Source organism: Marmota marmota, unplaced genomic scaffold, assembly GCF_001458135.2.
Source record: "Marmota marmota marmota unplaced genomic scaffold, marMar, whole genome shotgun sequence".
NCBI lineage: Eukaryota > Metazoa > Chordata > Mammalia > Rodentia > Sciuridae > Marmota > Marmota marmota.
In genome coordinates this window covers 1,288,583-1,301,691 of record NW_026000101.1, presented here as the reverse complement: position 1 = coordinate 1,301,691, position 13,109 = coordinate 1,288,583, and the positions used below count along the sequence as shown (strand labels likewise).

Here is a 13,109-nt window from a genome sequence, read left to right as displayed (position 1 = left end):
GACAGGCAAGAAATGTATACATGCTGATGCTCCCTATAATAGGCTGAATAATGCCCCTAAAAATATCCTGTTCTCCTTGAGCTCCATTTGAGTGGAGAGAAAGAAATAACAAATAAGCCTATGAATATGATGCTAGGAGGGGGTTCGTACTATGGGGGGAAAATTATCAGGACCCAGGGTGCAAGGAGATTGCATTTTTAAATAGGGTAGTCAGCTGGTATCACCAAGAAAGTGGCATTTGGGAAAGAAAAAATGCAGGTAGAAAAGTTTACATTAAAATAACCCTTTGTTGCTTCTTCCTTGTGTGACAATAAATTCTTGACTTTAAACATAGACTTCAGGTTTTTGGTAGTCTGGCTCCTTTTTTTTCCCAGCCTTCTAACCAGCACAAAGTCCAGTATGTGCACGCGCGCACACACACACACACACACACACACATACAGTTTACACACACTGGCCAATCTCAAATGTATTCATAGCATACGTATAAAATAATAGGGATATCATGCTAGAAAACACAAGAGGTTAACTGATTGGAACTGCCTAGAAAACATGCAGAAGTCCTGGCCAGAAAGTGTTCCACTCCACCCTCAAGCTCTCTTTACCACTGATTGTCGGAGCAGTTACAGGTGGTCCATTCTATCGCTCACTGTACAAATGAAGAAAACAGGGCCCAGAGAGAGGCAGTGGCATCCTTGGGGTTGCACAGCCTTTCTGCACATAAAGGTCAGATATTCTGCAGGAGTAGCATTTGGTGCACGTGGTCTTTCTGTGAGACCTCAAGTTCCTCTATTACCTCAGAGGAGAAAGAACTGGTTGGATTTCCCCTCTACCAACTGACATGAGATCCATGCCCAGGTTAAAGGGTCCCTCTCTGATCTCTGGGACACCTGAGGCAGCATCTTCTTTCCTGACTGGGAATTCTCCAGGTGTGTGCTCGAAAGACAGCAACAAACTCTGCTGTTCCTGGAGAAAAAGGGGACTTTGCAGGCTGTCAGAACAGAATCTGGAAAGAATCTCTTACTATGGACAAAGGCTGTGCACGCTATGGTGGAAGCTTGTGATCTAGGACTCCGTATTCTACACTCAGGTCCTCTGCCTGGGGACCAGAGGAGGGGGCTCAAAATAAATGGGGTGCTTTAGGATGGTAGAGCCAGGTGTTGTAACTATAACACCCATGAGGAAGATAGAACTAAGTGTAAAGGTGATCGGATAGTGACAAGGCCAATAAAAATAGTCAAATGAATGAGGCTGTGTAGATCCTTCCAAGTACACTGTGGGAAGTTCACTGCTTCGCAGGTGAGGCCCAGGGAGGTAAAAAAAAAAAAAAAAAATACACCCCTGATCCCAAATTCCTCCCCTGCTCTTGGGGCCCAGAAGGTTCAAGAGTACCCTCTTCCCCACTGCCCCTGCCGTGTTCTTTCCCTGAGGCTGCCCCATTCCCAGTCTGCTCCCTAACCTCCTTAGCTTCCACGTTGAGACTCTTAGAAGCTATGTGACCTTGTCCAAGTGGTTTGACCTTTTGCAAATGCTCTCAAATGACAGAAATACTTGCCACTGATGATAACAATGGCTACCATTTATTGAGAAAGCTCCCACTGCCAGGTTTTCTGCTGGGAATTTAACACGTGATCCCATTTGAGTCTCACAACACCCCTATCAGAAAACTGAGGCTCAGAAATGTAAAGCTGTTTACCTAAGATCCCACAGCTAACTAACACTCAGGGGCTCAGGATTTGAACTGAGGTCAGACTCCAGACTAAAGGTCTCTGCTAATACTGTCCCTGGCAAGGTTTCTGGAAAGAGCACCTTTACACATAGGATGGTTGGCCAAAAAAAGGATTACTAAACATATTTAAAAATTAAAGACTCTTCAAAGTCCTTTACCGCCCCCTCAGAAAAACTCCCCAGCAAAAACTGCATCAATGCAATGAACAGGCAATTCACAAATAGGGAAAAGATACCAGAAAGAAAAAAAGTTTATCACCCTAGAAATCAAACATACAAATTACTCTCATCTGAGAAGATAATGAGAGTACAGCCCCCAGGAGACACTCAACCCAGGCACCCTAATCTTTGACTTCCAGCCTCCAGAATTGAGAAATAAAGTCCTGTTCTTTATAAGCCCTCAGTCTATGATATTGTCACAGTGGTCCAAACAGTCAAAGACCACATATTCCCTCTTTGAGGAAAACCCCAAATTTGTGCAATAAAGGAAATGTAATCATAGCGCGCAGGCGCACACACGCAAAAGAAAGAAAAAGGAAGAGAAAGGCAAACCAATTTCATGCATTATGCTTTGCTTATCAGATTGGAAAACGTAATAAGATAATTTTGAAGAACAGATACATTACAAATCTGGGGCGTAACTGCTGTAACCTACTCCTAATTTGTTGCTATTACCCTTCTAGCATGGACCTTTTAATTTTCAACTCGTGTGACATGCTTCGCTTGGTTTTTGACAGCGAGCAATAAACACTTTAATGATAATTGCCAAGAGAGAGTCAAGTGCAAAACAGTCCGGGGCGGAACCCAACGTGGGCGGCTCCCCCCTTGCTGCCGACTCCAGTGACACCTGCCGCGCGGGCGGGGACCCGGGGTCCGCGCGTGGGTCCAGAGCAGCTGGCACCACCGAGGTCGCGGCGTGGGGCGCGCGGGGACCACAACTCCCAGGCGCCCGCGCGCCGCCCGTCCGGGACCACGTGACCCGCGCGGCCCGGGTCGGTATCGCGGCGGCTGCGGGTCGGAGTAGCCTCCGGGAGACCCGAGCAAGCAGACGCGGCCCTGGGCCGCCGGCGCGCTCAGTATGGCGGTGAGTCCCCGGCACCACTCCGAGAAGAGGACGCGGGTGGGCGGCTGGGGCGGGGTCCCGCGGAGCAGCCGCCGCGCACCTCGAGATCCTCGCCGCCCCTGGCCCCGGGCTGGTGAGGGAATGTGTTGGTGGCATTGGCACCCACCGAACAGGGTTGGGGGATGGCAGGTGGGACTGGCAGTGTTTTTGCGGATTTCTATTTGTCTCTCCTGCTGGGAGTCAGTCCTGCCAGGACAGCGCGGCTGCAGCGCGGCCAGCCGGTGCGGGCGCGGCAGGTGAGGACCGCAGAGACAGGGGCCTCAGCCCCGAGCTTTGGCCAGAGCCCGGGGACGGGATATTGTTACTTGGGGTATTGCAGGAGGCTCCCACCAAGGGGAGTCCCCGCAACAGTGCAGCCTGCTGCTACTGCGCACTTAGCGCACATCCCGGCCCGGGCTCTGCAGCTGGCAGGTTCCCGGTCTGTTTAAAATAAACCCAACTTCTTCTCTTCCTCCCTACACTGTGAGTTAGAAAGTAGCGCTTCGGCCGCTCTTTTCTTGGTAGGGTTACCTGGGCTTGAGAGAATGACAGCTTGCAAAACTCTGGTCTTTGAAAAAACAAACAAACAAAAACTCATATCCCTTCCTTCATCCCATGAAGAAATCATAGAATCGAAGAGTCAGGAAGTCTATACAGACCTATACAGTCGTCCCCCATCCCCACCTCCTATCCGTTCCCTAGATGGGGAAATAGATGGGAAGCACTAGAAAAAGTTCCCCAGCCAGTCAGCGGTGGCATTGGGACCCTCCTCTCCCTCGGAAGCCTGTGATTGGACAAATGAAGAAGCTTTTCTCAAAGTGTAAGTAACCCCAAATAAGAAAGTAGGGAAGAAACAAGGCCCACGGATTGCACCCTCCTTTGCTTCAGTCCCTCTCCACCCAGGGTGTGGCCCTGAATAAAACACAGATAAATTAAACTGCCAGAGACTCAGATTCATCCCCAGTGGGAAAACAAGATTAAGGCCCTGCCTTTTGTATATCTGAGCACAAAACCCTTTGACTGAAAATTACAGCCATGAGTCTCCTCAGGTCAGGGTGTGTGAATTTGAATCCTTTTCTTTAGCAAAAAAAAAAAAAAAAAAAATGAGTGGGCTAGGTCAAGTGACTTTCAAGTCCTTGACCCCCGCCCCCTCCCGGATTTCCCAGAGAAGGGGAACTGATGTGGCTCAGGGCACTTCCAGCTCTGAACACACTGTACAGTACCTATCTTCTCCACTGCCTCCTACTCCTACTTCAGACCTGTCCTAGCACCTGCTCCCAGCATTCCCTGCCAGGTGTCCCCCAGGCGGCTTTGCTGTCCCCCCACATTGTGTCTTCCCTGCCTCTGACTACATACACCCTGTTATAATCACCTTTTGGCTTCTGTCTCCCCTGTTCCATGAGGGTTCAGAACTTTTCTTACTCATCTGTGTATCTCCAGGGTCTGCGTATCCCTAGCATAACAAAAGGGAATTTTGCTTGAATAAATTTTGCTGTCTGTAGGTATTCTGGTCTGTGACAAAAGGTGTGCGGCTGTTTTGAGCTCCTGAGGTGGCTGGCCCATGCCCAAGGATGACAGAAGGAACCAGTTGTGGAAACTTCCAGAGTGATTAATTATCCACTGGAGACATTCCATTCATGCCAGCTGCTTTACCAACTGAACTCAGAGAAGGAATGATGGGCAAACCCCCCCTTCTCACACCCACAGATAGAGCTCGAAGCTTCTGTTAGTCTAATGAGTGCAATGCCATGTATAAATGGAGTTTCAGAGGCTATTTATGCCCGTTCATTTTTGTATATTAATCTTTTGGGAGCATTTTGCTGTCAACACATAGCCTTCTGAAATTATAACAGGAGATATCTGGATAGTGGAATTCAAAATGGGTTTGACTTTCTATTTGGTAGTTTCAGCATTTTGCATTGAGCAAATACCACTTGCATATGAAGGAGATAAAAAGCTAGTTTTGTTTTTAAATTCTTCAACATAATTTTTAAATAACTGCTCAGATTTCCATCTTGAAGCTATTATTGTAATTTACCTGACCAGGCAGGAGAACATCATGGTTCAGATGTTTTGTCAAAGTGTGGCCCCACAGACACCTACCCATAAGCACTCAGATTATTTGCTGAGAACCAGCACAGCCTTTCCAGAAAGATGTGTGGTTCTGGGTACTTGATCCCTGAGTGACCTTGGGCAGATCAGTGGACCTTTCTGTGCTTTCCTTGTCAATTTTAAAGGAGTCAATAATAGGCAACTGCAGAGATGTTGGGAGAGTGACTCAGATAAAGGACAGAAGGAGGCAGGCACGGTGCAAGCCCATACAGGCTCTGGGAGAACGCACAGCTGCGTGACTATTTTGTTAATCAGATATTTTTACATTCCTTCTCCCTCCTGCAAATCCAGGAGCCCGGCCCCTGTGTAGGCACAGGTGGGAGTTAGTGGCACAAGTCACACCCCTTTGGGAACTGGAAGGTGTGTTTACTGAGTAAAATGGCCAGCTCTACCAGACCCAAAGCCGCAGTGTCCAGGTCTCAACACAGGGATTGAGACATACAAGGACGATAATCCCCCACTCAGCCCACAAACAGAGGCATATTCATTTTTTAAAAATCTTTTTCTTCATCTTTTACTGGGTTTTCAGGTAGGAGTCGAGTTCAAACTGGGAGCCTGCCTGCTTCCCAGGGGCCTGTGAAACCCCTGGTGAGGCCAACCCAGGGGAAGAGTTCTGAATCCAGGCCCCACTTTACAAATGAGGAAACTGAGGTCCAAAGGGGTCTTGCCTCAAGTCAGTAGCTCAGGGTCACACAGCTGTTCCTTGTAGAGCTAGGAATGAGAACCAGGATGAGCAGCTTTAGAATCTGTATCCTGACTGCTAGGTTTTGCTGCCTCTGTTCAAGCTGTAACAAAGTGAGAATTGGAATCCCCTGAAGGGGGCTTGTTAAAATCATGCATCTCCTCTGCCCCCTGCGCCTCTGCCCCTGGATTCCAGTGGAGGAGTCTGAGGAGGTCCAGACATCTGCATTTTAAATAAGGCCCTGGATATCCTAAGGAGGCACTGCTGTCCCTCTTCTCTAAGCCACTTGCCAGTATGAGGCACAAGACTGTCCTGTGTCTCCCAGGCCAGGGCACGTTCCACCACACCCAGTCGCTCACCTGGAACTTAATCTGTCTGTGTGGATCCAGGTATAACAGCGCCACTCATCCAAACCTGTTTCCCGCTCCAGCGTTCTCCCCTCGCCCCTTCCTCTTTGCCTTTTCATAATGTGTTCTAGCTGAGATCTCCTGGGCCCTGGACTTTCTTCGCAATCCCCAGATTGGTTCTTGTCTGCTTTCCTATTTATTTGGAGCATCGACTGAGAACAGCCAGACTTCACACAATGTCTTGGACAAATCCCTTTCCCTCTTGGGACTGTCCTTCTTAAATGGGAAATTCAAGGGGGTGGAGCAGGATTGGAGTTGGACTGAGTTTTGCAGAGCTCAGACCTCTGTCCCCTCTTCACCCAGTGACTTATACAGTGGAGTCACAAGGAAGATTTTATTTGCCCATGTTGTCTGGAAAAAAAAAAAAGTTGAAAACCAGTGGACCAAAAATTCTCCAAGGATACCCCTACCTCTGACACTTGAGGATTCTAATATTTGGCCTTTGTCTTAGAAGGCAAAGTCTCCCACTGGCTGATCCCAGTGCAGCCACATCTCCTTGGCTGGGTGGCCCTGATGGCTTCGGCTGCCTGAGGGCCTTCCCTTCCTTGAGAGGGTGATCCTGAGAGCCTTAGTTTGGCCTTAAGCCTGGTTGGACATTTAAAATCTCCACCCATCTCCCATCTTCTTTTCTTGGTGACTGGGAGGCTCAGAGTGTCCTGGAGAGCACAGAGCTTAAGAATCCAGCAAGCCTCAGCTTTGAAGTCCAGCTCTGCCTCTTCCTAGCTTCATGACCTACAGATTACTTAACTGCTATGAGACCAGCTTCCCCAGTTTTCCTTCCTGTAAAATTGGCCTAATTGTCCCTATTACACATAGGACTATTGTGATGCTGACATAAGATAATGGGTTAAAAGCCCTGGATGCCTCTCTGAACAGGGATGGGTCCGCAGGCACTGTGGGGCCAGTGCTTTCACCTTCAGGCCTTCCTGTAAGGCTGAGAATGCATACGGGACAGAACCATTATCCCTTCTCTCTAATCCTGGACACAGAGCTGGGCTCAGTAAACAGTGACTGAGTGGGCAGATGTGGTGTCCAGATTAAAGACAGCTGCCCTTGCCCTACCCCATGACAAACACCACCAGATCCTGGACCCACCAGGACAAAGAGGACCCACGCCACCTTGAGGAGGCCATACTGGAGCTGAGCAGAGGGCTCAGACCCAGGGGTAAGAGGAAATGGTCGCTCCTCAATCTAGTGCTTCACCTTTGGATTTGGAGGTGACATCCCTGCATGGCCTGAGGACATTTGGTGACATCCTGAGTCTGGTTGGCCCTGTGAGGGTGGGCACTACCCCACCTTTCCTTCCATGTGGGACAAAACCAGCTCAGTTAGAGCTCCACTGCTGACCAGAGTGGGCCAGCCCCTGCTCCATATGGCCCCAGTTGGCCATGCTGACCTGTAAAGACCCTTTCAATATGTTAAGTCCCATGTTCCTATCTTTCTGGGCCTCCAGAAGAGGATGTTGAAAAGCTTTAGGAGCCAGGGCTTCCAGTGTCCTGAGCCCCCTGTGATGCAGATTCCCTGCTCTTTCAGATGCATTTCATCTTCTCAGACGAGGCTGTGCTTCTGTTTGATTTCTGGAGTGTCCACAGCCCTGCAGGTAAGAACTGGCACGCTTAGACTTGCAGTTGGAAGTCTTCTGATAGAGGCAGAGGAGAATCTGGATTCTCTTCTCTGTGGGCATTTAGGTGAGCCTGACTCCTCAGGCATAAACATTGAGCAAGAACTCTGCATTTATGATTTCATGTGCAGCCACCTCTCTTCTGAGCGCAGAGGGCTTTATTATCTCACTGATCCTCACAAGAGCTAGGGGAGGCAGCTTCTCCCTCTACCACAGGGAAAGGAACTGAAGCCCAGTGAGGGGACATGCCAGGGCACACAGTCAGTAAGCATCGGAGCCAGAACTAGATCAAGGCCTCCTGTCGCTTCCTGGCACCTCCCTCATCCAGGTTCATTACCTAGCACTGGCTCAGAAGTCCAAAGTGGCAGCTGCAGCCTTGAACCTCAGATGAAACCCTACTCTGAAAAGGAAGAGTATTCCTTTGACTTGAAAGGGTAGAGTTTGAGGGCTGGGGTTGTAGCTGGCAGAGCGCTCACCTAGCACGGGTGAGGCACTGGGTTTGATCCTCAGCACCACATAAAAATAAATAAAACAAAGGGTATTGTGTCCCATCTACAACTAAAAAAGTTTAATAAATAAATAATATTAAAAAGCAGACTAGAACTAGCCACAATGCCCATCATTGCAGGTGTGGATCAAATAAATCATAATCATCTCTACAGTGGATTGCCATTCCAGTTAACTGTTGCTAGGCTGTGGATTAGAACAATAGTCATTTTATTATTCTCTCAAAGTTCTGAGTTCACTGGGCTCAGCTAAGTGTCCTCATTCAAGGGCGCTCCTGCATGCGGTATAGTTGAATGGTGGCTGCAGCAGTTTTCTTGAGGACTCGCACTCTCCTGTCTAATGGTCGATGCAGGTTGATCTGGGGCTCTTGGCTTCCTTGTGGCAGGGTAGCTAGATTCTAAGAATGAGTGTTCCAAAAGAGCAAGGGAGAGGAGCATGAGGTTTTTAAGCCCTAGCCTTGGAAGTCACAGCATTACTTTCACGTTATTGGTTGAGGCAGTCACAAAGATCTTCCTGGGTCAAAGGGGAGGGAACACAACTTACACCACTTGATGGCAGGAGTGTTGACACTGTAAGAAGAACATGTGGGTGGTAATATTGGGGTGGCTGCCTTTGGACAATACAATATCACAGATACTGTGGAGCCACCAGGAAGACAGATCTGGGTGAACTAAGGGGAACCCACATATGAAGTTGGGTGCCGGAGAGTTTGCAGAGAGGAAGCTGTCATTTAGACAAGTGGAAGCCTGAACACTGAGTAACAGAGGCTGCACTGGGGAGGAGGATCGGGTTCCTAGAGACCGGGCTGGGAAGGAGACTGACTTTTCATTATATGCCCTTTTTTACTGTATAGATTTTTAACACATGTATGCAGTTACTTGTACTTTTATATTTGAAAAGTCTATTTCTTGTGCAAGTGATTTCCTCTGAAGGAAAAAAAAAAAAAAAAAAACTACTTCTGTTCCTTTTCTTAAACTCAAGACAGTTCCATGACCAGAAAGTAGGTCTTCCCCACACAGGCCCAATTTTCTGATCCCAGTTGGGAGACCTTCCATTCAATTCTCATATGAACTGGAGTTAGCACAGACCCCACAGGGTAAGAGCAGTCCCATGAAACTGCCCCACTCCGACACCGACCACAAGTCCTAAGATTTCCAGTTGGCTATAGAATTAGGGTTCCCATGAGCTCCTCCTTGGTTTATTTGCTAGAATGGCTCACAGAGCTCAAGGAAATAGTCTCTGTAGGCACGATGGATTAAGTCATTGACCACTGGTGATCAACTCAACCTTTAACCCCCCTGCTGGTCCCCAGAGGTTGGGTGGGGTATAGAACTGAAAGTTCCTACCCTGTAATCATAGGTCAGTTGCCCTGGCAACCAGCCCCTCCCAAGGCTGGCTATCCAGGAGCACTAGCCACTTGTCGTCTTAATAGCACACAAAAAGACAATACTAGCAAGGCTCCAAGGGTTTTAGAAGCAGACCAGCAAACCAGGGCAAGACCAAATTTATATTTTTTATGTCACAGAGTCTCATACAATACTTTAAGGTGGACCATTTATTATCTTTTCACTTGTTAAAAAAAAAAATAAGTAGCATTGGCAGTTAATTTTACACAGCAGCCCTAGGACTTACTTTTCTGTAAAATAACTTAGAGCTTTTCCCCACTATAGAAGTAAACACACACTAACAGAAGAAATGTTAGAGAATGAGGCAGAAAGAAAATAGAAACTCACCCATATCCTGATGTACTCAGATAACTATGACCCCTTTGCTGCATCCTTCCTTCCAGCTTTTTTGGTGTACTTGCACATAAATAGGCCCTTGCTGTATGCACCCATGACATGACAGCGATCATGCAGACTGCTGGGAGGGCTGGATGATCCCTGCCACTTGGCCCCTCCCTCCTTCCTTCCTTTTTTCCTTACTTTTCCCCAAAATTATACATATTTTTGGAGGTGCCATGTGATGTTCCCAAGCACGTGTACATTGTGTGATGTTCAGTCAGGGTAAATGTATTTACCGAAATATTTATAATTTCTTTGTTGTGAAGACATTTAAAATCCTTTCTTCTAGCTTTTTTTGAAATGTGATATACATTATCAGTATCCACAGTCGCCTTAGTGATCATGCAATCTAGGACCTACTTCTCAACTCAGCCTCTTTTGACAGGCATGGCCCTTTCTGTGCTGGTGGTCCTGCTCCTGGCTGTGCTGTACGAAGGCATCAAAGTTGGCAAAGCCAAGCTGCTCCACCATACTCTAATGAGCCTGCCCACTGCCACCAGCCAGCAGCTCATCTTGGAGACAGACCAGGATTCTGCAGGCGCAGGCTCAGACTCATCCCCAGTCAGCAGCACCAACCTCAGGTACAGGCACTGGGCGTGGGGAATGGGCAGAGTCCTCACGCTCACCCTGAGAGGAAGGCTGGGCAAGAGATCGTCAGCCCCAGTGTGCAGAAGGGAACTCCAGGCCCAGGGAAGGACCAGGACTTGCCAGAGTGGTGACAGTTAGAAAGGTGAACTAACATAACACTCAGGTGTCCAGATGCCTGAGCCAAAGCTCTATTGATAGCCACTTTAGGAGGCTCAGATTTCTGCAGGGACTTGTGATCTTCAGAATTCCAGTGCAGGCCCCTGTCTAGCAACATGGGTGGCCACCCAATCTTCCCCCAAATCTCACTAGGCTTCCAAACCTAGGAGGGGATCTGTAGCTGTCCTGAAGCAAATGGTAAGAATTGGGTCAGCAATGTGGCCCACTTGGTGGGGGAGGCAGCTGCTTTTTTCCTCCTTTCCCACCCTGATTGGTTCTCTTAGTATCCCCAGTCCTCACTCCAGCTTCATTGTGCTTAATAAGCTGCTGCATACCCAGCCACTTTACCTGGGTGTCTCAAATCTTCACAACCACCCTGCAAGGGAGTTCTTACTCCTGTTTTACTGATGGAGCTTCAGAGAGCTTTACATTTGTCCTAGGCCAGAATTAGTACATGGAAGAGTCCCTGCCCTTTCCATTGTCATCCTGCCTCCCACGGTAGGTTCAGGGGGAAAAATCTGCCTTAATGATGATTTCCTCTTGTCCCTTATCAGGTAAGATGGATGACATATACCATCGTTTTCCCATTTGCCTAGGACGCCAGGAATCTCAGATCTAATTGTGGAGATGTCTTTTTAAAAAGCAATCTCTTTCAAGGAATGGTGGCACATGCCTGTAATCCCAGTTTCCCAGCTATTTGGAAGGTTGAGGCAGGAGAATCACAAGTTCAAGGCCATCCTGGCAACTTAGTGGGACCCTGTCTTGAAATTTTAAAAAAGGCTGGGGATGTAGCTAAGTGGTTAAGTGCCCCCTGGGTTCAATGTGCAGTAGTGGGGGCAGGGGAGTACTTCCTCCTGGTTAAGCATATACTGTGGCTCAAATGCTTTCTACTTCCTGATATCCACTTTCTGTCTCTAGCTCATTACCAGCATTACCTTGGTTCTTTTTTTTATCTAGGTGGTTTTTGTGTCACTTTGGCCAGTCTCTAGTCCATGTCACTCAAGTGGTCATTGGCTACTTCATGATGCTGGCTGTAATGTCCTACAACATCTGGATTTTCCTCGGTGTGGTCCTGGGCTCGGCTGTGGGCTACTACCTAGCCTACCCACTTCTCCGCCTGGTTTAGCTGGTGAAGGATTTGCAGGCACTCAGGGCTGGAGGGAGCTGGGCACCTTCTTCCAGGCACTGCACTTCAGTGGATTTTTCTCCTGGTGGCCATTCCTCACCTCCTTTTCAGCTCCTGGCAAATTGGAGCTGAAGCCAGCACTTGTTCCCTGGAGTTCAGAGGCCACTGAAGCCACCCTCTCCTCGGCCAGCCTGCACAGGGCCTGGGCCTATTCTGGTGCCTTAAGAAGGCTGCTGTGACCAATGGAGAAAGAAAGCAGAGACTACAGCCTGGGGACAGGGTTGCTGAGCCTAGACACATCCCTGTGACGCAGGAATAAGAATTTCCAAAGATCTTCAGGACAGGGAGGTGGGATCTGGGTGAGGAAGGCCACAGAACCTGGAAACCCTCTCTCTGCTTTGTGCCTTATCGACAGGAGCATCTTTCTGGACTTCTGTCTTTGGGGGACAGAGACCAAAATAGCTCCTTTTTCTGACCTTCGTGCCTTTGGAACACATAGTTTGTCCACATGATCCACAGAATAGACTAAGACTTTTACATTTTTCCCACTGAACTCCTGATTAGCACTTTTGCACACTCATACAAAACAAAGTTTTTCAAAGAAATTATTTCATCTTATTCATGATGGAAGGCAGCAACCGCTGAGACCTGCCTCCCTTTCTTGGGGAGAGAATAAGTGACAACTGATTAAAGGCGGCTGGTTTGTCCTCTGGATGGACTGAGCTCCTTCCACCCGACGGCACTGCCCACAGGGGAGGGTAATCTAATTGCCAAGGTGTCTGGGAGTGCCTCATGGCCTCAATGCCCCCCCCCCCTTTTAATCTGGATCCTCTTTTATCACTTACTGCCCACTCATAGAGACCTGTGGGGAAACACAATTCAGTCACTGAAAATACAGGTTAAGCCTAAGGGGACATTGACTGGATGCAGGGAGCAGTCAAACCAAAGCCAGTGCATTTTTAGTTAGACAAACTCTGGATATTTTAACCTCTTCACTTTACAGAAAAGAAAATCTTTTTATCAATTTACAGGGAGAGAAAATCGCTGCTGTGGACTATAATGCCCATGTTCAAGTACCTCACAGGCTAGATGAAAAGATGTCTTAAGCTTTGGGAATTAAAAACAATTACATTTTAATAAATACATATTTTTAAACAGTCAGTGACTCTGTCCTCAGTCCAGCAGTAAGCACACATACCCCTTTTGACAACAAGGGGGAGGGGGCATGTGCAGAGGGAGGGGGCATGGAGCTGGAGGTGCATCCGTATGACTGACTGAGGACTGAAGAAGACAACT

General features: G+C 48.1%; 1 protein-coding gene across 4 annotated transcripts; it reads left to right on the top strand.

Annotated features, from left to right (window-relative positions):
* The first annotated feature begins 2,116 nt into the window (after positions 1-2,116).
* Positions 2,117-12,974, top strand: Slc31a2 (solute carrier family 31 member 2). Of its 4 annotated transcripts, XM_015492189.2 has the most exons (5): positions 2,617-2,812; positions 3,533-3,650; positions 7,565-7,631; positions 10,329-10,524; positions 11,645-12,974. In XM_015492189.2, the coding sequence occupies exons 3-5, from the start codon at positions 7,565-7,567 to the stop codon at positions 11,811-11,813; spliced, it is 432 nt and encodes a 143-aa protein (XP_015347675.1). In that variant the 5' UTR covers positions 2,617-2,812; positions 3,533-3,650; the 3' UTR covers positions 11,814-12,974. The 4 variants fall into 4 exon arrangements, with proteins under 4 accessions (XP_048639136.1, XP_048639135.1, XP_015347675.1 ...); XM_015492188.2 differs by lacking the exon at positions 3,533-3,650 and having other exon boundaries at positions 2,650-2,812; XM_048783178.1 differs by lacking the exons at positions 3,533-3,650; positions 7,565-7,631 and having other exon boundaries at positions 2,469-2,812.
* Positions 12,975-13,109: the final 135 nt, after the last annotated feature.